The 23964-nt window shown below is 47.8% G+C and overlaps 1 protein-coding gene across 1 annotated transcript in view; it reads left to right on the top strand.

The window, feature by feature from the left end:
* LOC126541372 (cathepsin B-like) overlaps positions 1-23304 on the top strand; it is a 34661-nt gene extending 11357 nt beyond the window's left edge. The window contains exons 3-8 of the mRNA XM_050188124.3: positions 7307-7516; positions 10276-10391; positions 14515-14747; positions 19224-19340; positions 21906-22034; positions 23203-23304. Coding sequence (XP_050044081.2) covers positions 7307-7516; positions 10276-10391; positions 14515-14747; positions 19224-19340; positions 21906-22034; positions 23203-23294 — 897 coding nt within the window. The 3' untranslated portion in view covers positions 23295-23304. The remainder of the gene's footprint in view (positions 1-7306; positions 7517-10275; positions 10392-14514; positions 14748-19223; positions 19341-21905; positions 22035-23202) is intronic.
* Positions 23305-23964: the final 660 nt, after the last annotated feature.

The following is a 23964-nucleotide window of genomic DNA, read 5'->3' as shown; positions in this document are numbered from 1 at the left end:
AGGCCTGAACGCTAGCCTCACCAAACAAAAGCCCCTTCTCGCGCAGGAGGTGATCGGACCTGTTCGAAAATAAGTACGGGTACTGGGGGGGCAGCATAGATGACACTGCGGCCTCCGTCTCAAGTGCTCCGAAAGGTCCTTCAATAAGCACTTTTGCTACCGGCAGACACACGCTATGAGCTTCCACTGCTTGCTTGATCCATGCGCACTTGCCCGTGAACATATCGGGTTCTACGTAAGAGGGGTGAACTACATCCATTGTAGCTGCGGAGTCGCGAAGCACTCGGCACTCTTTCCCGTTCACGAGGAGGTCTCGCATGTAAGGCTCGAGAAGCTTCATGTTCTCGTCAGTGCTGCCTAATGAAAAAAACACGACTTTTGGTTTTGTTTCTGGGCACTGCGCCGAAAAGTGTCCCGGCTTCTGGCACGTATAACACACGCGCACTTGCCTCATCTCGAACCGCTTTCCGCGTTCGGCTTCGGCTGCCGCCGTCTCCTCACGTTCGGTCGGACTGCTTTCACTTGCATCCGCACTACGTGTATCCCCCTTTGCTCTCATGGGTGTGAACTTTGGCCTCTCAAACTTGGAGCCAAATTCACCCTTTTGACCGTCCTTAGCTCCGCGAGCCCGACGCGTCACAAACTCCTCGGCTAGCTCAGCGGCTCGAGCCACCGTACTAACGTCTGGCCTATCCAAGACCCAGTACCGCACGTTCTCAGGTAACCGACTATAAAACTGTTCTAGCCCGAAACACTGCAGAACTTTCTCGTGGTCACCAAACGCTTTCTCTTCTTTTAGCCACTCCTGCATGTTTGACATAAGCCTGTACGCAAACTCTGTATATGACTCACTTCTGCCTTTCTCATTTTCCCGAAACTTCCGACGGAACGCCTCCGCTGACAGCCGGTACTTTTTTAGCAGACTTGATTTCACTTTGTCGAAATCCTCTGCCTCCTCTCTCTCCAAGCGAGCGACTACGTCGGCCGCCTAGCCGGGTAGCAAAGTGAGCAAGCGCTGTGGCCACGTTTCCCGAGAGAACCCCTGCTTCTCGCACGTTCGCTCAAAGTTAACCAGGAACAAACCAATGTCCTCTCCAAGCTTAAACGGCCGCATCAGGTCAGTCATTTTGAACAATACTCGTTCTCCTGCACCGTGTGCCTGACTTCCATTACGAGCGCGTTCCATCTCTAACTCGAGACGCTTCATTTCCAAAGCGTGTTCACGCTCATCTTTCTCTTTCTGTTCTTTTCGTTCACGCTCATCTTTCTCTTTCTGTTCTTTAAGTTCGCGCTCCTGTTTCTCTTTTTGCTCTTTAAGTTCGCGCTCCTGTCTTTTTGCCGTCTCCCTCTCCTCAATGGTCTCAAGGCATTCCGACAGCTCGTCATCCTCAGCTTCTAACTCAAGAATAGCCCTTAGCAGTTCTGGTTTTCTGAGTTTGTCTGAGACATCCAGACCCAACTCTCTCGCAAGCTCCAGCAATTTCGGTTTGCGCAACGACTTCAAATCCATGGCTGCTCTGAATGCTGCTTTCTCTACTGCCTACTATTGTCTTGCCGCAACCTAACCCGGCAGCAACGACAACCACAATTACCAGCTCTGTTTCTAACACTAACAAAAGCCTGGCAAAACTCAGAAGAAGAAAGTCCCGCACTCACCAAACCTTGCAGCCAAGAATTCCGCGCAGTCGTTCCGCTGCAGGCAACCAGTCATCACACAGGGCTCGTTGCACTGCTCCCGGATGGTCGTTGTGCTGCTCAGCATACAGTCAACCGCATCTCTTCGCTGCTGGCCTCCGTTGTCGCGATCTCACCGCTGGCAACCAGATGTTGGAATCGCACCGCTGGCACGAGTTGTTGGGGTCTCGGTGCTGACGCCCGTTATTGCCAATGGGTCGTAAGCCCCAAGGGTAGCGTTGGCCTGGCGGCCTGGGGCACTGGAAGCATCCGAAGGTCCCGGCAAAGCAAGAGACGACTGGTAACAGAACAACTTGTTTATTCTAACATAGCAAAAGAGCGGCCGGTCAGGTCGACCGAAGTGGAGAGACGGGAGAGCACATAACTCAACAGTACAAATCGGAGCCTCTCCCCTGGCGTCCGGGGGCAGCGGCTCTTATACTCTCGGCGTCGCGGTCCAAAAGGGAAGGAGGGAAGGTCACGGGATGAAGGTGACGGGACGGCGCAGCAGGGGCCCACGACGGCGCGAGCGGTTGAGCCGAGAGACCTCCAGGCCCCTCATTCGGGGAACTCCGCTCCCCGGCTGCCGCGCTTTGACAAGCGAGGGCACACACACACACACGCACACACGAAGACACGTGGCACTGAAACACGCCTGGACACGCTTGGCGGGTAGGCGTTGCGGCGTCGTTGAACGGGCCAAAATGTCCGCCGCTTTGAACAAAGCCCCGGCGTCCGTTGCATCCGCGCCGGCATTACCGCGCGTTGTAGGCGAAACGTAACAATGGTGATCTCGTTCCCTGTGACTCCACTATGGGCGGGCACCCATATTATTCTAATTAGGTCGTTGGCTGCGTTCTCCTTGCCTGCTTGCAAAATTTTGCCGGCCTCTTTGGACACCTTACCGGTGTCATAGGCTTTGATTGCAGTTTTAGAATCGGCGACAATTATTCTGGTTGATGGGTTTGTGATTGCCAGAGCAATCGCCGCCATCACTGCCTCCCCTGGTGTAGAGTGTCTCACGTTACAGCTCGAGATTAGCTCGCCTTTGTCCCTCACTACTACTGCAGCGTAGTGCCTTTCTGGGTACTCTGCTGCATCGGTGTATACTACCCCTTGTTTTTGAACGAGGGAGCTTCGGAGTCTTTGGACTCTGCTCCTCCCGCGTTCCTCGTTGTGTATGGGGGGCATATTTCTTGGGATGGGGGGTATTCTTAACCTGTTGGCAATTTATTTGGAGGTGGCGGTTATCCCCTCTCGCGATTTTGGGCTTTGGTACCCCAGTTTCCTAAGGATGGATCTGCCCGTTTTGCTGCCAGTTAGCCTGACATATTGTGCGGTGAGTTTCGCCTCGCACACTTCCTCTAGGGTGTTTGACACTCCTAGGGTGAGGATCGCCTCGGTTGATGTGCACGGTGGTAAACCTAGGACGGTTTTGACACCTCGCCTGATGAGGATCTCTACCCTTGTCTCTTTCTGCTTTAGTTGTCTTTAAGTACGGGATAGCGTAGGTGATTCGGCTAATGATGAAAGAGTGGACAGACCTAAGTAGGTTCGCATCCTTCATCCCCACGTTTTTGTTTGCTTTCCTCTTATGAAGCCTGCAAGTTTTGTTGGTCGTGGCTTCCAGTCTGTTTATCGTTTCGGTATTTCTCCCATTTTCTTGTATCCACATACCCAGTATCCTGATCTTGTCCACCCTTGGGACCGGGTTGTTGTTGACCAGGAGCTGGATATTGACCTGCTGCTTGCTCATGATTAGCATCTCCAATTTTTCTGGCGAGCATTTTAGCCCTATGGGTCTCAGATAGCTTTCCGTTTCCCAGATTGCCCTTTGTAGGCTGTCTTCCATTTGGCAATCGCTCCCGCCTCTGTCGACCCAAAGGGTGAGGTCGTCAGCAAAGAGAGTGTGGCAGGGGCCCTCTAGCTTTCTGAGTCTTTCTGGCAGCCCGATCATTGCAATGTTAAAAAGGGTACGGGATAGCACCGATTCCTGCGGTGTTCCCTTCTTGCCTAGCTTAATGTTTTCTCTTATTGTGCCCCCGATTCCTATGGTCTGTATGGAAGCTTTTGATATAATTGTATAGCTTGCTTGCTACATTTAGGTGATTGAGGTATGACAGGATCGCTTGGTGTTTGACGTTGTCAAACGCTTTGCTGACGTCCATTTCCACTATGACTCTCGAGTCGCTAGTCTTCGTTTCCAACACTTGTTCTTTGAATTGCAGCATGACGTCGTTTGTGGATAGTTGTTTTCTGAATCCAACCATGCAGTCTGGGTAGAGTTCCTTACTTTCCAAGTATCCCTTGAGCCTGTTCTGTATGACGTGCTTCATGAGCTTCTCTACACAGGAAGTTAACGATATTGGCTTAAGGTTCTCTAGTTTGAGTTCTGTCCCTGGTTTGGGGACGAGGACTAGATTTGCTTTCTTCCACTCCCCGGGTATCCCCCCCCCCCCCGCTCCCAACAATTTTGCATGAATGCCGTTAGTTGCTGGAGGGAGTTGTCATCCAGGTTTCTAAGCATCTTGTTGTTGACCCCATCTGGGCCAGATGCGGTTTTTCCTCTGAGCTTGTTTAAGGCAGCTTGGACGTCTCTTATGGTGATTGTTTGGTCTAGCTCCTCATTGTTTTCACCGCTATAGTCGGGGAATGTTTCGGTGTTTGTTTCCCCATGTACTTCTCTTTTATTTGGTTGATCATATCCTCTTTCAACCCCTGGAAATTGTGTGTTAGTCTTTGCATTTTTCTCCTGGTCTCAGCTTTGGTGCTGTCTAGGTCCAGGAGGTGTCTCAATAGTTTCCAGGTGGTGACGGAGCTTAATTGCTCGTCTAGTCTATCGCAGATGTCGTTCCAGTGTTGTTTGTTTAGTGTTTGGCCATGGCTCTCAATTTCCTTGTTGAGAGCTGCTATTCTCCTTCTGAGGTTACGGTGCCTCTTTTTTGGGCGAGCTCGGTTTCTGACTCTTTTTTTCTTTTGCCACAGTTGTCTCTCGTGGCTATCAACCCAGTCTTGTTCCTCATCTAATTCTATTTCCTCCTCAGCCTCTTTGCACGCCTGCTTGATGCCATTGGTCCATTCAGCTATGTCGGTGACCTCCCCGCAACCCCCTCCGTTGTCGCGGAAGGAATGCGAATTGATGTATTTGAGTGTTTTGCTCTCACGTCTGATTTTGACCCCGTTTTGGGCAACGATCTCTATGATTCTGTGATCACTGCCTAGGTTCTCTCTCGTGTTGTGCCATGTGGCCTCAACGTCCGCTTCGATCATGGCCAGGTCGGGGGTCGTGCAGTATGACACGCTGTTCCCCTGCCTCGTCGGTGCGAATGGATCGTTGAGCAGTGTTAAATTTGCGTTATATCATGGCATCCTATAATTTCCTCCCCTTTATCTGGTAGGGCTTGTACCCCCTTGCTTGGTGGGGCGCATTAAAATCTCCTACTATTACGAGACGCTGCTGCCCGTTGTGCCAGTGGTTCCGCTTTGGCAAAGAGCTCCCTGAAGCCACAGCATTTCCTTAGTTTAGGAGAGCTGTAGACGTTCAGCACTAGCAGGCTGCGTTCTTTCCTCCTCTGCGGTATAATCTCCGTTAACACGTAGTCAATCTGTGTGCATCCTACCTCATGCTGCATGAGAGTGATATTTCTCTTCACCAGGGTAGCTGTCTGAGTATTTGGCGACAGGCTTGGGTACGTTTTGTACCCGCTCAGTTTGGCGTTTTTCCACACTCTTGCAGCGCGATGATGTCGGGACCATGGCGTCTCGCAAGGTAGGCTTGGAGAACGTTTCCTTTTTTGTGTGAAGCCCCTACAGTTCCAATGCCATATTGTGTTTGCCCTAGTCTTGAGTCAGGCCATGATTCAACCGCAGAAGCATTTGCTTTTGCTGTTCTGCCAGTTGGTCCATTCTAGTTCCCATTGGGGTGACTAGTTGGCTAAGCTGGGCTGAGAGTTGGTCTATCCTTTCTGCGTTACGCTGGGTAGCTATGGCCACCTGTTGTACTACCTCTTTGAGTTGCTGCATGTCTACCTCAAGTTTGTCTACCCTGTCCTCGGCTTTCTCAAGGCCCGAATCGCTCTTTTTAACTCGCTTTTTCTTTGGCGATGCAGCTGCCTCTGGCTCGGTTTCGGACGATTTATCGTCCATGGCCTCCTGATGCGCTTCCGGTTGTCGGAGTTGAGCTTTGAGCTCATTGTTCTCCCTTTGCAGCTCGATAACGTGATTACGGAGCTCCAGCATCTGAGTTTGTACTTGCTCCTGATAAAGCTTCCATTGCTCCTGTTGCTGTTTCATCATTTCGTGTTGTTGTTTCATTTGCTCTTTGAGCTCCCTTACTATGTCTGAGTCATGAGAATTACCCGCTTCCCAGCCTACCTTTTTGGTGGGTGGTGCCCCTTGCTTCTTGAGCGGGGTGGTGGTGGCCTGCTGCGGTAGCCTCGGGAAGGATGTGGACCGGAGTCGCTCCTTGCTCGTGGCCCGCGTCTTGCTCTCGTCCCGCCTGCTGCGATGTTCCGATAGTTTCTTCTCCTCCTCCTCCTGTTGCTGGAGTTTCTCCAATTGTCGTTTCTTAACGATGTATGGGGTTCGGAAGATCTCCTTGCGGGTTCGGTCGCTGGTGGGGTGCGGCTGGCTGCACATTTTGCAGGTGGGGTTGCAGTCGTGTCCCTCGGTTCGGATGCGGATGCCGCAGCCCCTGCATTTCTCCTCCTTGCTCTCGCATACGTCGGATCGGTGTCCTAGGTCTCCCCACTTATAGCATATTCGTACTTTTTTTAGTACAAGTAAAGGGTCAGGATGGCACCTAGGCATTTGATTTTCCTCGGTGCCTCCTTAGTGGTGAATGTGAGCGTGATGGTCTTGCTCTGTCCTAGTCGTCTGATCTCCAATACCTTGAGATTCTCCTCATGTTCTGTTATCGCCTGCTTGATATTTTGCAGTGAGATGTTGAGTCCTATTCCCTTGATGACTCCTCTCGAGAAGTCGTCGGGTACTGCCAGGTGAACGGTCATCCCGTGCACTTTCCCTTCAATGTCGAGGTGTGTGAGGCGTAGGAGCTTGTCTCTTGCCTCCGTGCTGGGGGTGAAGAAGACAAAAATTCCTTGCTTCTCGTTCTTCACGAGCTGACACGCCTCGTTCGATTCAATCTTTGCAGTTACATATATGGCTTCGGTCAGGCTCGGTCCATCGTACTCTTTGACTACCATGCCTCTCTTGGGGCGGAAAATTATCCTCCAGCCATTCTTGGGAAGCTTGACTTGGTTCGAGGCAATCGATTTCTCCGGACCAATCGCAGACGTCGGCACCACCCTCCGCATCCGGTTATCTACTTCCGCTGCGCTTCTCGCCTCTTGTCAGTCAAATAGATAAGAAAAACTGCTGAATGTAGGCAATGCTATTCGCTTTCAAAGCAAAGAGAAGTGACCTCTTATAAACAAGGGGAGCGTTTGATTGGGCTTTTCAAACAACGCTGTAAGTCACCTCCCGATGCTTCCGTCGGCGGTTACGTAAATTTGACCTCAGTATAGATTGGAATAAAACCATAAATGAATAGTTTTACGTTATACGGCCCCAACTGTTCAAAAGTCATCTTTTCAATACGTCACTTGTAACCTTCATCTTCTGCGCTCAACAGGCCGGAAGAAACTTCAATAGGAACGTGTCACCCATGTTCTTGCGAGGCCTGCTGGGTGTCCACCCGGACAACCGGCTTCACAGGCTACCTGCTTTTCGCCACACTGAGATTCCCAAAGATCTGCCAGAATCCTTCGACGCTCGCGAGAAGTGGCCGGAGTGCAAAAGCATCGGGCTTATCCGTGACCAGTCGAGTTGTGGGTCTTGCTGGGTAAGTTTGGTTTCATTTTTTATAGGCAATAGTTGTCGAAGGGACTGACAACTAATGGTCATGGTACCAACTTTCTTTAGTGCAATGGAAAGCTTAACGACCAGACCGTCTAATGTTGAAGTAGTAACGCGAAAAACGCCGTGGAACATTTTTTATCAGAATTTTTCGATCCGCAGTGAGAATGAATTCGTTCACTGGAACCATGCTGAAAACTCTGAAAGATGAGCGCGATAGCGATTATAGGCCGGCACTAGTGGGAGGCAGACGACGAGTGCGGCCGTAAATGGGAGAAAGCATTCTTTTGTTTATCGAGTCGATGTTCCTGCAGTTCATGTTTTCCAAAGTGTTAAAATATTTCTGCGATATTGGTACGTGTTCTTGCGGTGTCCTGTCCAACTGCTTTGGTATTTGATTAGTCGAAACGAAACCAAGTGCATCGAAAACAAAACGACGCTTTTACACGTTATATACGTAGTTCGCGTTGCTGTAGACAAGCGTGTGCTTCTGATTTCTGATATCGTCTCTCAAACACCTAAGTGAGCTGCAACAAAAGATGTAAGCTCGCGTCCGCGCTCAGAATTTAGATCCTTACGAAGTAGCACCCGAACGTCATGCTTCAATGTACGTAAAGCGGCAGCGGAAGCGACGAATCCGACTTATTCGATGGACCATCGTCCCCGCCACAAGCAGCGTGCCTGGTGAATGCCGATTGGTAAATGCTTACTCGCACTAGTCCGACCCGACACCGATTTCAGTCTGCCGACTGTCGGCGACAGCGTTTCTTCCTCCGCGTCGGCGCCTGTCACACTCTACCGACGCTGACAATCTGCCGACAGTTGGCGGAGAGCTCGGCGTCGGTATAGTGTGACAAAGGCGCCGACATGAAGGTGAGAAACTCATCGATTTACGGCACAACTTGTCGATGGCATATTGTATCAAAGGGAGATCATAAAATTGTGGGTACTCGCAAGCTAACGCTATACTTGCGCGCGTACAACAGCATGAGCGCCGCCACGCATGTGGGACGACGCGAGCCCCGCTTGTTAGCGTGGACTTTCTTTACCTCGTAATACGTATAGAATAAAGCGCAAGTGTCTAATATTATACTAACTGCAATATTAAGCAATAATTATACTGTACTTAGTGACAGTCGGTTTACGCACAGTAATCTCTTGACTTCATTTCTAAGTATAAAGATTTCACCGCCAGGCCTCGCCACTTACTGGGTTTTCTGACTTTCCTTGCCTATTTAAAATTATATTTCCTACTTAAATCCCGAACAGCGTGCTGGATTCTACCACTATAAATCATGTTCATTTCGTTTCGATCAACGTCTCACAACACATTCTGTCCAGTCGTCAGTCCACTTAACAATTATTGAACTGCTTTCTAGCGCTCCGTGCGCGCTGTACAAATAGCCCCGTATTCGGGAGTGGACCAGCACACTGCCTGGGAGAGTCAGCCGGTTGGAAAGGCGTTCGATTACAGGCACGTACTGCCCAGTGAAGCTTACATTTGTCATTTTCAACGCTTTAAGCAGCTTATGTAAGTGCTGAAAAAATAGTTTCACGGCGACACGCACGAATGCAGAGTGGCAGTGGAAGCCTTACGAAACCTGCGCGATGTAGTGCAGGTTTCGTATAAAGGGTATTGGGGGTAAAACGGCTATTTCTTATGTATACTTCTCTGCAAGGAATGGCACGTGGGCAAATGTCCGCGTTTTGTTTTATATCACTGTGGTAAAACATTGCTATCAGGCAGCGACAAGTTGCGGCAGATCGTCATTGCACAGCGTTTAGTTATAAATGCCGCCGCATAATCTCTGTGTCGAAAAGCTTTTCGATGGCTGCTTTCAACCGAGTCATTACCTCCAATAATATTTTAGTTGCCTGCAAGCCGAGTGATTCTATCGGTAATTTTTTTCTTAACATTTGTTGCAACAGACAGCACGCGTGCGAATATGTTGACCATGTCATGCCGCGCAATTTTAATACTTAGATAGTTGTTCGGATTAGTGAAGCGGACCAAGATTCCATTAACTTCTGTTATGCAAGTGGGGTTTCTGCACCGGCCTACTGCAACCATGTGTTTATTAAACGATACATTCAGTAATTTCGATCAAGTCGTAAAAATATGCAAATAACGTGCTCACGCCCGATCGACTGCAATGAATATTTGAATCGCTAAATCCAAAAGAGCAAGCGCGACGAGCGTACTACAGAAATAAATCAATAATTTCAGCATAAGCAATGCAGTCATTTGCATAAAAAAGAAATTTAACACGATGAAAGACTGCGTTTTGCAGTTTTTATGTAACAAAGAGAAAAGAAACAATAATCCAAGAGCTTCACCATCACTCAGGGTAGGCAAGCCGAAAACGGCGACCTGCGCCAGACGTAGGCCAAAAATAAAGGATAGGTACAAATCTACAAACAGAGTAAAACAAACAAGGTACGGACATGCTTCTTGCCCTGTGTGTCTTCATGCTGATTTCTTCTTTTTTTTAGAATAATAATATGAACTCGCAAGGAAATATCACACAGTGGCAACACTTTGGTAGAATATCATTATTATTTAAGAACACAGTTAAGAATTTGCCGCAATCATATCGCTATAAAGCTAACACAGATGTTCGGCAAAAAGCCAATGGCCGATCACAAAGCCCTCTTGCATGCGAGAAGCATTGTGAATCTCGGCTGTAGCTTTTCAAACGAGGTAACGAGAGCACGCGTGCTTGAGCAGAAACTTGCCTCACACAGGCCTTTGGAGCGGTCGAAGCCATATCTGACCGCATCTGTATCCACAGCCAGGGCAAGGTGCAAGTGAACATCTCTGCCCAAGACATCCTGACGTGTTGCGGCAGCTGCGGTCGTGGGTAAGTTGAGTCAGGTGACGGGAAATTTACTCGGTGACTCGTTTGTGAAATTCCTCTCAGCGGTGCATTATAGTCGCGTGAAGAACTTTGAGTTGAACTTCGCGTTGAACCCAAATCAATAAATTACCACAGCGGACCTTCTTCAAGGGCGAAAACTACGCAGAAGATATGAAATATTGCAGTTTAATCTAACTCAGAGTTGTGCAGTAAATGTCACTCGAATATTGGTCAGGTATTCTCTTTCATATCGAATCACTGTTTTACAAAGCAATGGTGCCTGTCGATACCACGGTGCATATGTGCGCCTTTAGTTTTAGTGCAGAAAAAAAACTCGCAGTTTCGCCTGAAAGGCGAAGCGTCGATTGCGACAGCAAGCTAGTAGGCAGCCACACACAGTAAGCATATTAGTTTTATTGGCCGTATGAGCTTGTAAACATTCGCTTACTAACTACATTGACAAGCACGGTGTCAAGCACACAGGTAGACATGGACACATGTCGCTGGATGACCGCGGAAATTTGCTGTCAAGACGCTGGAGTGAGTAAGCACGGCAGCCGCAGTGAGCGAATTGACCTTCGTGCTGTCTGTTTCTGCAACGCCAACTAAGCGTCGAAAGGCGCATACGAAGCTACCGGCGCTTCGCGTACTTTGTCCACGTCGTAGATCGCTTGCCATGATAGGGCGGCCGCGCGGCCGCGCCGTAAGCAGAAGCCGCCGGAGCTGGGGGCCCCTCCCCCCAACTCCCTCCCGTGCCTCGCGCGCAACAGAAGACGGCGCGCTTCTGCTCCGCCTTCCTCCCTCGCGCGCGCGAGATTCAGCTGCGATCGTCGGTAGTAGTAGAAAACGTTTATTCACAAAAGAGGACGAAAGAAGATACGGAGAAAAGAGAAAGAGACAGAGAAAAGGGGAAAGGCAGGGATGGTAACCAGAGGGGAAGATCCGGTTTGCTACTCTACGCTGGGGAGAGAGGGGAGGGGGGAGGTAAAGGAATAACAAAGTAGGCGACAGTGACCGACTGTGATTGTATGTCTACGCTCGTTTCTTTATCTATACGGAGAAAAAAATGTACAGTGAGTGGAGGCTGACCCTCGCAAGCTTTCCCTGGCACATAGAGCATACGGCATGCGGCGACGATATTATCGTGCTTAGGCTTTATGCGGAACATCACGGCGACGGTAGAAATACGCTTGGAGTGTCCATATAATTGCTATCGCAATAAATTTAAACTCCTCTGGTGCACTAGTTATGCACGCCACGCGTCGTAAGTGCAGAAATTTGTAACGCTTAGGACACACAAAATATATGTACTTAATCAAATCACCGTTATTGGTTCGTTATAAATTTATAGAAAAGCATATAAGGCATCTAACCAGGTCTCCTCCTCACCACTTAGCCTCTCTACCAGCGGACAGACCTCGCACATCTTTCAGCCAAACAATTACCGCACATGATGAATCATTGCCAACTTGTTTCGCTCCGGCTGCGAGACCTTCGGTTCCTCCATGGTGCCTCGCTCAGACAAAAATCAATCTCACTATACCTGGCATCACGAAAAAAGCTGATCTATCGTCACCAGCCCTTAAACCGCTCACGCTGCTGCTTCTGTACGAGAACTACCGTGATTCTACACATATCTACACTGATGGATCTGTCTTGTCAAACAGCTCCGCTGCGGCAATCGTGGTACCAGCGACAGTCACAAAAATCAAATTTAAGACAACTCACGCGACAACGTCGACGGCAGCAGATCTCGCAGCGATCTTTAGTGCCCTTCACTACATTGGTAATGAACAGCCAAACAGGTGGACGATATTCTGTGATTCTAAGGCGGCACTGCAGTCTCTACTGTCACCTTTACGACGCGGACCGCACGAACAGCTAATATTTCACATTACAGAGACGTTACGCCATAAAAGTGATGCAGGCCATAAAATAACTTTCCAATGGCTTCCAAGTCACTGCGGGATTATCGGCAATGAACGGGCCGATAAAGCTGTCCGTTCAGCCCATACTGAGGACCACCACGTACCAATTCCACTTTCCAGAACTGACGCAACACGGAAGCTCCGCCTGCTTGCTCGGCAGTACACCATGTCACAATGGAATGAACCCCTTTTAAGCAATACGCGACTGTACTCACTTGATCCAACATTAAGTCTTCGAGCGCCATCACAGCTTCGCCGTGGAGACGGCACGCTTTTTGCATCGACTGTGGTTGGGCGTTGCCTTTACCAAAGCCTATGTGTTCCGCATAGGGATGACCGACACCACAACCTGTGACCACTGCGGCCATGAAAAATCAATTGGCCATATTTTGTGCGCCTGCCCGCAATACAGTCCACAGAGGAAATGCCTTCGCCACGAACTTGACCAACCGAACCACCAACCGCTATCCGAAAAAATAATTATACAACATCGAAGGGAGCTAACGTCACAGAAGAAGGCCGTGCAAGTGCTATTGCGCCTTTTGCGATCTACCGGCCTTTACGAACGCCTTTAACTCGAACACCTTTTGTGTGTGTGTGTCTCCATGTGTGCGTGTTCCTTTTTTTTAATTATTTTTAGCGTTTTCCTCTCTGTCGTTTTTCTAACCCCTATCTGCCATCTCCAGTGTAGAGTAGCAAACCGGAGACTCATATCTGGTTAACCTCCCTGCCTTTCCTCTTCATTCTCTCTCTCTCTCTCTCTCTCTAGAAAAGCAAAAGCAGGAGAGGAGTCTTAGAATCAGGGGTCACAAGTTCAGAAGACAGTTAAATATACTGGTGCTTCATTCCAACTGATGAGTTGATGAAATAGAGGCTCATTTGAGCCTGACATATGGTCGGTTGATTTGTTGCGATTCATTGGATTGGTGAAATGCGTGCCTGCTATAACTAGACATTTAACCCGTTCTTTCTCGCTGCGTTTGAAATCTGATAACTGCCGCAAGTCTTGTTCTTTCGTTATTGCGATAGCAGTTATATGCACACTCCAGGCAAATTTTTGCCGTTGTCGTCGTCGGCGTCGCCGTGAGGTTTTGTATAAAGCGCAAGTGCGATAAGGTGTGAGGGAACGAGGGAACGTGTGAGGGAACGTGTGGCTTGATCCCGTGCGCCCCAGGTAGGAGAGCTGGGAGGAAGCGCGCCTTATTCTTGCGCGCGTAAGAGGGGGAGGGGGAAAGCGGGCTTTGGGAACGCGCTTGAAGGGGCTGGAGGGAGGTGAGCAGGTCAGGCCGCTTCTATTCTACTCTGGCTACGGCTACACATGGTGCGGCTGAGCGCGGCCGCGGGAGGAGGCGGAGGAGGAAGAGGAGGAGGCGGAGGATAGAACTTTATTATTGCAGAAATCGTCGCTCTATTTATTCCTGGATGGTTCCCTCTGACAGAGCTGCACTGGCGACCGCGGCTCGCCGGGCCTGGTCGAGGGTCGCCAGTTGGCTTTTCAGGTCCAGTTCGTGTCCTATCTTGGAGGTAATTTGCGATGGATACAAAGGCAGGCAGGCAAGCAATCCGAGATAGCGGAGTGCGTCATGCGCGCGGTGCTCTTGCGCGCCTAGTTCGCGCTGAAGCGAGAGGCAGCATGATGAAAAGTGCGCTCGCTGTTGGTGCCGCTGTTCATCATGCCAAAGCGGGCAAAACCAATATACTTTACACTGCTTTCAAATATATGCCACTAATTTGTAAGTAAGACTTGAAAATACTTCGAAAATATTGTAAAAATGTTACAAAAGCTAGAAACTTAGTGTCAAATATGTCTACTTCAGATGCCCTAACAGATGCCGGCTACGTAAGTGCGATATTTGTTTTTAGTGCAAGTTCGCAAGTTCCGTGCCTCATATAGAATTTCGCTTTTATTTCTTTAGGCCTGCCAATTTTATGCAATGTTTGCAGAAACTATAAAGTCCTAAATCAAAATTCTGCTCGCTACACTTGATGCACATAACGCTTTCTTTCTTCTATTCAACAAATGTAATTCAAATTGGTGCAGCGGTTGTATAACCAGACGATTTCTCCGCTTCACGCATATTCCAATAGTAAAATCGGAGTTGGCCCCGAGCTGGCTTTCTCTTACAACGCAGAGGCGTTGTAGCGTTTTGCTGGCGTTGTCCGCTCATCCGAGCAACGTTCCCGCGCTGTTTCCGCAGCTGCCTCGGCGGTTTCCCGTCAGCCGCGTGGCAGTTCTACAGGGACCGGGGTATCGTGTCAGGAGGCCTGCACGGTACCGACGACGGCTGCCAGCCGTACGACTTCCCGCCCTGCGAGCACCACACCGTGGGGCCACTGCCAAACTGCAGCGAACACATCTCACCGACGCCCCGCTGTACGCACGCCTGCCGCAAGGGCTACGAGACGGACTACAGCGAGGACAAGTACAAGGGTAAAATGCTCGACGCGGCTGACAGCGTCTGCGTTTAAAAGCAGCTCAAAGGCTTAATTTGGCTCACCAAGTAGGTCTTACTTGGCAAGCCGCAATTCTTCTAAACTGCTGGCTAAACGAGCACTGAAGGACAAATAAGGTAATGAGAAAATGACACAAATCGGACAAGTTTGACCTATTCCTGGTTTGTGTTCATTCTTTCTTTCTTTGTTATTTGTGTTTTTGAAGAGTTTCACGGCGCCAGTTCTAAAAGTTTGTCGCTCAGCGGTTACGTAGTACTGGGAGGCCTGCAGTGAGATGTGGCAGGTTGTCATTTCAATCAAAAACAACGCTCTGTACTGTTGATCACGCCGTTTAATGCCAAACGTGGCGCCAAGGCAATATGGGAGAAAGAGGGAGATGACGAGAGAGATCGATCTCGAAATCGAAAAGCACGTAATCTTGGCGCGTCACCGCCTACGAACCCACCGATTCCTGCTTGATACTGAACACGAGCCGTAAGTGAATCGCACGAATAAGGTGCTAAAAAGACGAAGGAGAGCAAAAATGAGAAAAAAAGAGAAAGACAAGAAATTATTTGTGATTGCTTTGTGCCACCGCCCGACAGAACCGACTGGCGATGACAACATGACCTTCGGAACTTTACAAGCCGCCCCCGCCCAGTAGTACTCCGAAGAAATGCCCTAGCGACAATGATAATGCTCTTCTCGCATGAGACTGCCATTGACGGCGCATTGATATTCTTTCTGATAATTTTAATCATCTAAAGATTCTATTATTTACTCTGCCGACGTTCTTCACACTTTAATTTGTGCTTTCCTACATTCCTACATTTTGTTCGGCTTTCCATGTGTTCCATACGTCCAATTTTTTACATCACTAATCTGCTACTGACCTCATCTACTGCAGCTTGGCTATATATTAAAAAAAAAGAAGAGCCTATACAGTTTCAGAGGCTGTGACGACGTGTTCAGAAATATTTGAACGAAGTCAGTGCCGCGAAGAAATTGTAACAAATGATGAAACTGTTACGACACGAATATCGCCACAACGGCTCGGCACACCGCGCATGAAACGCCTTCGGGATTCGTCGTGCGCCACTACATACCGAATGTCTTGATGGCACAACGGAGGTACCCTTATCGCTCAATTTGTTCAACGTCAGTTTCAGAATAAGGATGGCTTGTGTGCGACGCCAGCCAATGCGCATTTATTTTGCGGACTATTATTCTGGCATAGCGCAAACTCTATACCGTTAGCACACCGGCCATGTTTCAGCTGTATTCGTTGGCTATACATCATAGCACATGCGCGCATCGCATCTAGCGGCGGCGACAACGGCAGCGATATAATGGTACAGTTATGCTAATACGCTCTGCTGTTTCGTTTCACGACGACAATCGTTGTTCCCATGGTGACGTATACTCCTCTACGGGCACATACGAGTCCACGCAGTAATATTGCTTTCATCGATAAAACGACGGTAATTAAAGATGTCGGCTTCTCCACGTAGTGCTGGCTATTGTGGAAAAGCCGACTCTGAAATATGTTCCATTGGAATATGTTCAGGCTCGCATGTATCATGCTATGCTCGCGTGCGAAAGAGTGATGACGGTATCACAACAACAACAACAACGACGACGACGACAACAAATGTTTATACATTTTTAATGGCCAATAAACGTATTGACATATTTTTAAAGAATGCCTGTTTTGCCGAAGAAATGATAACAAAGAATGAACATTTTGCGAAACACAACCTGTGCCATCCAATACGTTTTCCAAGTGCACTGCCGTGACACTGACGCATGTCCTAAATATGCATCAGGCATTTATGCATCACGTTCCGGATCATACATGGAAGCGTCCGAGACCAAAAGGAACTCGACGCACGCTGGTGCGAAACAGTTTCCATTAACGTGTTTAGCATCGCCGAGTACTCAAAGTTCACAACGAAGCTATTCGGATGTTGCTACAATGGTAGCTAGTGCTTTCTTGCCTACCATAGGCAAGTGACGTGCATGAAAAGAAGGGAAGTCTGTCACACTCCCGAGACAATAGCTCACGTACTTTGCGTCTGCCCTCAATGTGCGGCCGAACGAAGAACACTCAAGTCTGCTGTTGACTGCTTGGACTCCCGCAGCTTTTCGGTAGAAAAACTTTTGGGCACGTGGAGAAGAGTTGACTGTGCCCAGCGTGCCATAAAGTCACTGGGTTTTTCCGCGCTAACTGTCCCAACCTTGGCACTCGACCGTCAGCGATTTCTTTGAAAAAAATTGAGGACTATCTATTTAAAGCAAGAAGTCTTTCTGTAAAACATTTTTGCGAAAAAAACTTTTCAGCAGCGCTAGGAACATGTGAAATTTTTTAGAAAGCTCGAAAGTATAAGTCGTAAAATGCATTGTCAAAAAATTTTCGGTTTAAATTAGGCGAGCACACAATTTTCCCTTGAGAATGAAGATAGACTTTTCACTTAAAAAAGGTTTTATCATCTTTACGTTTCCGTGAGTTTTTTTATACGGCATTAAATATGCAACATTTGGTGCATAGCGGGATTTTTTTTTATTTTTTTTTGCAGAAAGATAAGTTTTACCGAAAGGTCAGATTTCATAGTAACTAATTACCAGAAAGTTGTACTGTAAGGGAAAAATAATTCGGGACGAACATAGCGTGAAATGGCCTGTACAGCTGGCGACAAAGTGGCAAAAAAGTTACTTTTAGCCTATGTTTAGTCGTAAATTTAGCATTGAAGTGGTCGGGGTAATAATACGCTAAATAGTGTATTTATTAGAAACATTTATTGTCTACAAACTGAGAAACTGTTATCAAATTAATTTTTGTTTTAAGCAAGAAAAACATTTTTGAATTTGTGGTATACCGGTCTCTGTGCTTGCACGTATTTCCCCTTCGTAGGAAAGCGTCTTAGCCGTAAGTAGAACTTGCGCGGACGCAAAATTTCCTGAGTCGATGGAGGAACATCTAGACAAGGTAATCAGCTCCTCAAGTTTTTACTTGAGTGTTTTATTAGAAATTATTAGCATAGCCAATAATAAACGCGAGCCCCAATAGAGCGCATTTAACCGGATGTCGCCGTACACCGACGGCCTTCATAGCGTCGTCACGCGGCATCGGAAAGTTACGCCGGTGAGTACAGAGTGCATTTGGGTACACTAATATTTAGAAATGGGTGAAAACATTGTGAATAAGATAACAATCTGTTGCTTTATTACGGAAAATATGTAGCAAATATCAGCCAACACAATCCTGTTTTAGTGACCATCATGGCAATGATGTTAGAGGAGTGATGTCGACTCGTCATTAAATCTTTTGGCATGCTTAAGTTCAAGTTACTGCATTTAAAAAAGATGGTGGAAAGAAAGAAATACGTTTAGTTGCTCGCCCTCTCTGTCGTTCTTGTTGTCAAATGTTAAATTCAGACCGAATGAGGCAGGTCGCTGACCTTGCGGAAGCGCAGGATTTAGCATCCAGTATAACTGAAGTCGAGGATAAGAGAAACTCTTGCGCTGCCGCTTTTGAAAGCAACTTGTTGCTACGCGCCGTAACGCACGCGAAGGACCTCGGTTGCGTTGACAATTATTAACGCCATCCATTGGTGCGTTTGTGGAGTAACGAGAACTTGCGCGCGCGCACGTGCATTCGCTTTTCTAAGCAGGTTATCGGCACGTGACGTGACCCATGTCGTTTCAAAGCATTAGTTGACACGAGAGAAGTGTGCATGCGTTTGTGGTCTAATTAGTAGAGTAGGGAGTCATTACTCTGGGGTACCCTGGTGCATACGCCGCTGTATTTTATTAGAGAGGCCCGAAACGAGATGAGACAAGCACCCACCTACCACAATATAGCTGATGGGAGGCAAAACATCATTTGCATTAAAAGAAAAAGATTATATTCCTACCGGTATAGGCATGAAAGCCAAACTTTGAGGCTAACAAAGATAGTCGAAATGAAGCTAACGAGCGTGCAATTAGCAAAAGACAGCAAGATGGTCGAGGCAAGATTAACACGAGGAGAACACGGGGGAAATGGTCTGGAGATCAAAGATCAAAAAGTGGTTGACTGATTGATTCGTCGGATTTAGCGCTTGGAAATGATAATGAGGATGTGGCAGACGCCGTAGCCGAGACTTATGGAGTGGAGCTCAGAGTGAAATGCTGATCATACGCGTCCATGGCTGAAGTTCCTCAACAGCCATGTTAGAGGGCACTGCAGAAGTTCTACAACGCTGGTGTTAGAGTGCACAGCAGAAAGGTATTAGCGCATGCGTCGATGTTCACATTGCTTTCTCCTTGAGAGTGAAAACAAAAATGTGTCACCACTGTAGACACACTGAGCCCTTTAACTGACTAGCAACATTTTCTTTTTGCCAACTGGTTCATCATAGCATGGTACAACACCTGTGACTGCTTTTTGCAGAAGCTGTGGCTTGCGCTTTCTCAGCGTCCGCTCTCTTTGCAGGGGAGAAAGTTTACTCCATTGCGGCTGACGAGACGCAAATAAAGACCGAGATATTCAAGAATGGCCCCGTCGAAGCGGACTTCGACGTCTACGCTGACTTTTTCTCCTACAAAAGCGGTAAGGACTATTTCGAGGGTGTCAGAAACAGACTCAGAAGGTTAACGTATGCACACTGAAAAGACTTTCGTTTGCGCTCATTTTCGTACGCGCTATAGCCTGTAACCCTAACTCGAATATGCGTGCATACTATATTGGCGCCTTCCCTTTCTTGGTGTCGTTAGTATACCCAATCATATGTTCAACTTTTCTAATTATTTCCATTTTACGGTAAGTAAGATATCTGTTATATGCAAGCATCTTTTTTTTTCAATTTTCATGTCGGTGTTCTTGACTCTGAGTCTTCACGTGATATGAGTAAGAGCTGAGTGGATAGAAGTACAGTACGCATTGCGGATATGAATACTCATATCCACTATGTGTATTAGATAAGATTTCGGGTGTGTAATCTAAAAACAAAAGGATGAGTTAGGGTGTAGCGATAAAGAAAACTGTATACACCCAAATAAAACTAAGAATCCTGGTATAAAGTTTCATGTTTTCAGAAAGAAATCGATTATAAGAAATAAAAAAAAAGAATTTGTAAACATGACTGGAAAATAACTCAGAAGGTTGCAGCGATTCCTCCGGTTTTGAGCATATTTGCTGCAGCAGCACCAGGCCCTCACGGCGGAGACCACCACATTCCCAGGAAGAACATCTTTGTGCTGCGCACAACGTCGTCCTCGTCTGTTGTGTGACTGTTGTGGAATCGGAAACACATGAACAAACACCATCACTCTTAGACCCTATCGGGGGCGGAAAGCCCCGAATAAACTTACATGCCGCAATGCTGCGGGATAACACAGTGGTTAGTGCGTCCGGTCTCCAGCTGCACATTGTTGCAGGAACATGAGTTCTCTTCCAGTGGCGGTGCAGGGCAGAGTTTAGTTTTCCTTCGCATTGTGGCGAGGGTGATGTTGATGAGGTGGTAACTTGAGGACGATACGATGACAACGACGTCGTCGTCGACATAATGAGAAATGCGGATGGACACAGCAAACTCGATTTCGAGCATCTAACTGCTATCGCAGTGACCGTTTGTTAAAGATGACGACACCAAGGGACCAGTTTGTATCTAAAGGCTCTTTCATGGTGGGCAGCAAGTGGTTCAACCACGTGCTCTCAGAGGGCACGCGGTGCGTAATTAACAACATTGGTTAGTATTCGCGTCCGCTTCATCCATCACGAAATTCCGGGGACACTTAAGTACTTCTTATCGGTTGTGCATGCGAAAGCATTAATGTCCAATTGAACGGCGCTGAGCGGTCTTTTGAGTTTTGCGCTGCGAGTAATGTATCATAGCGGTACGCGCTGCCAGGGCCAGCAAGCAGCAGCAGCCTGCATGACGTCCTGCGTGACGAGAGACCGAGGAAGCAGGAGCAGCGACCAAGGCTGGCAGGCGATAGCGCTACGTGCGGTGCTGGCTCGGGTACTGCGTGCCGGCTTCCGAGAGCGAGGGTGACGAGGCGTCGCGGCGAGGCCCTCTCCCCTCACGTAACGGCTGGCACGCTATCGCAGCAGGAGGTGTTCCCTCTCGCCCGCTTTGCTCCGTCGAGGTGCTTTCGTGACGTGGCGTCGCAGCCAATGTCATGCGAATTTAGGTGCCGTTCCGCTGCTACAGACGACAGACGCCGGCTTTTTCGCTCCATGGGCCATTTGACGGTTTTGCCTCCACATTTTTCATTCAGTGTGATGTGGCCGATGATAGCGTGTTGCTTGCGGAGCGCGAAAGGCAACATATTCCCGACGGATATGGCGCGTTAATGAAATCCGCAATGATGAAAGTCACGTTCCCGCGGTTCAGATAAAGGCTTCAAATAAACAGAGAGCCATAATTGTGACTTTAATGGCAAGGTCTACAAAAAGCTATCTCTGAAATTAGTTTTTTTTTTTATAGCAGTGGTGCAGCCACAGGAGCGTGCTAGCCTGCGGGGGACCTAAATGGTAAAATTTTGGCGAATGATTCGAGCAGGTGCCATGGTGTTGGTAAGGATAGGAAGAACAATGGCGATAGGAGGTGGGAGGGTACGCAAAGCACAAAAATGCCAGAACATACACAACGATAAATTAGGAAGGTCACTCTGCTGCTAAATGTATCCAACCAAAGGTAGTTTGCAACTGGAAAGGGGGAGGATCTCTTTTGAAGGGGAGAGCTGGAAGTACTATGGGTCCTACGCAAAATAGTAAATGCAGCCAAAGCCCACTGCCGCATAATAAATAGACGGCAAGAAATTGTGTCTTCATACGACGGGGTCATACGATGGGCGTACGATACGAGCTAGAGCATATGAACTGGAGCAAGGCGGGAGTACAGGAAGATCGCTGGGAGAGGCCTTCGTCCTGCAGCGGACAGGATGATGATTGTCATGGTAATGATGATGAATTGTGTGAAATTGTGTGAATCGTGTAATCCTTCTAGTAGTTCTAACTCGCCCTAATCCTTGACACTGAAGCCAGCGTCGACAACGCGCATAGGTTAGCGGCATTCAAAGGAGGAAATGACGCACGACTAAACTCGCGATACCTGTGTATGTCATGGGGTGTGAAAATAAATTTAATGAGCCTTACTAATATAACGTGCAGGCGTCTACCAGAGGCTTAGCAGCGACCAGCAGAGCGGACACGCCGTCGAAATCTTGGGATGGGGCACGGAAAATGGCGTGCCCTACTGGCTTGTAGCCAACTCATGGAATCCAAACTGGGGCGACAAAGGTAAACATAAAATAAACTAGTTCCTTGAATAATTTATGGATGGATCGTTCGATCCATGAGTGAGTGAGTGAGTGAGTGAGTGAGTGAGTGAGTGAGTGAGTGAGTGAGTGAGTGAGTGAGTGAGTGAGTGAGTGAGTGAGTGAGTGAGTGAGTGAGTGAGTGAGTGAGTGAGTGAGTGAGTGAGTGAATGAGATTCCTTCCGTCGTTCTTTCGTTAAGCCTTTTTTAGAAAACATGAGTGCTGAAAATGTTCTATCGAAATTTTTCCGGGTGATGTTTCCTTGGTTTTCAATCTATATTACAGTACGGTTTTTCCCCTGGAACTGAGCGAGTGGAATTCACTTCCCATTGCTGTGTTTGAGTCAAATTATTTTTTGGATGCACTGGCAAAGCATTCCTGTGAATTTTAGCAATGTCGAAGTACGATCCCCGCTTCTGTTTATACATTATGTTCATATTATGCAACATGACTTACGCTTGTCTGTACTTTCTTATTGCTTGCTGAAGAGCCCGTCCTGCTTCAGCCAAAGTAGTGGCCTCCAGTATTAATAAATAAATAAGTAAATAAATAAACAAATAAATAAATAAGAATACGTTAGCTACGCATGTTATCTGCTTTAATAGCGCGGTTTTAAAGTGATAGATTTTTTTTTTTTCGAACTACTTCACCAACTTTACATCATGGCTTTTTCTCGGTCTATATATAGGCGTAGAACACAACAAGATTTATGGAGAAGAAGAGCGGGAGGCTAGAGGATTACGCACATGTGCGCAGGCGAAGAGAGTGGAGCGCGCGATTGGAGAGCAGCGCCAGCGATAATGAAACCTAGATAAAGCGCTGGCGATGAAAGGAAAGCGCGCGTCCAACACAGATGCGTGCGGTGACGTCGTCTCCAACACGTTACCAGGGGCGAGCACATGGCGCGCACCGGATCACGTTTCAATTATGTGACCACTCGCGCGTCTTGTAGTTAGCAGATATCGCGTTGCAGTAAGTGTGTTGGCGCATGTGCCCATAAGGCTTGTCGCGCATCACGGAATGACACGGTGATCGGCAGCATCATTATCGTAGGAAACTCTATGGGAAACAGGGTCATGCAACAAAGTTGTTGCTGACTTTGACAGTCACCTACGATGGTTTATGCCAGAATTTCTTTTCGTTCTTGCAGGGTACTTCAAAATTCTTCGTGGAACGAACGAATGTGGTATAGAAAACGACATCATCGCTGGAATCCCCAGGCAAGGCACTTCGATCGACTAATAAAGATAAAAGAAAAACTCAAAGCTACCGTGTCGTTCTTCGCGTTATCGCCAAGCGTAAAAGGAACAACATTAGCTCTAAAAATTGATGAGCTCGTTTGTCTGTCTCCAAAATAAGAGACCGACGAAGCTACACAGAAGGAAGGCCCCACTGCACCAGAAATGAAGTCTAGCAGAACTTGGTGCGCTAGTTGGTACATCTTAATTACAGTCTGAAAGGTGCAAATACATGCGCATGAAATTTTTGGTACAGCTTAACGACTGCCTGAAAGACGCAAACATATGCGCTGGTGCTCCGTTTGTCCGTCTCCTATTTTTATTCGCTATACACGGTATGCGCATGTGTCTGTGCTCTTCAGGTTGTCATTCAGATGTACCACGTCGCCTAGGAACAAGTAACATTGTGGCGAATCCCCGTCGTGCGCGGTATGAGTCATGTTTTGAAGTAACAACAACACAACCACCACCCCGAGCAGCAGCAACAACAACAACAGCAACAACAACAAATGTGCGATTGTGACCGAATCACAACACTAGCTCTAAAAATCGATGAGCTCGTTTGTCTGTCTCTAAAATAAGAGATAGACAAACGGAGCGCCTACACAGAAGGAACGCCCCACAACACCAGAAATGAAGTCTAGCAGAACTTGGTGCACTAGTTGGTACATCTT

Source organism: Dermacentor andersoni, chromosome 2 (assembly GCF_023375885.2).
Source record: "Dermacentor andersoni chromosome 2, qqDerAnde1_hic_scaffold, whole genome shotgun sequence".
NCBI lineage: Eukaryota > Metazoa > Arthropoda > Arachnida > Ixodida > Ixodidae > Dermacentor > Dermacentor andersoni.
The sequence above is the reverse complement of the archived record's forward strand: the minus strand, read 5'-3'. Positions and strand labels throughout refer to the sequence as shown.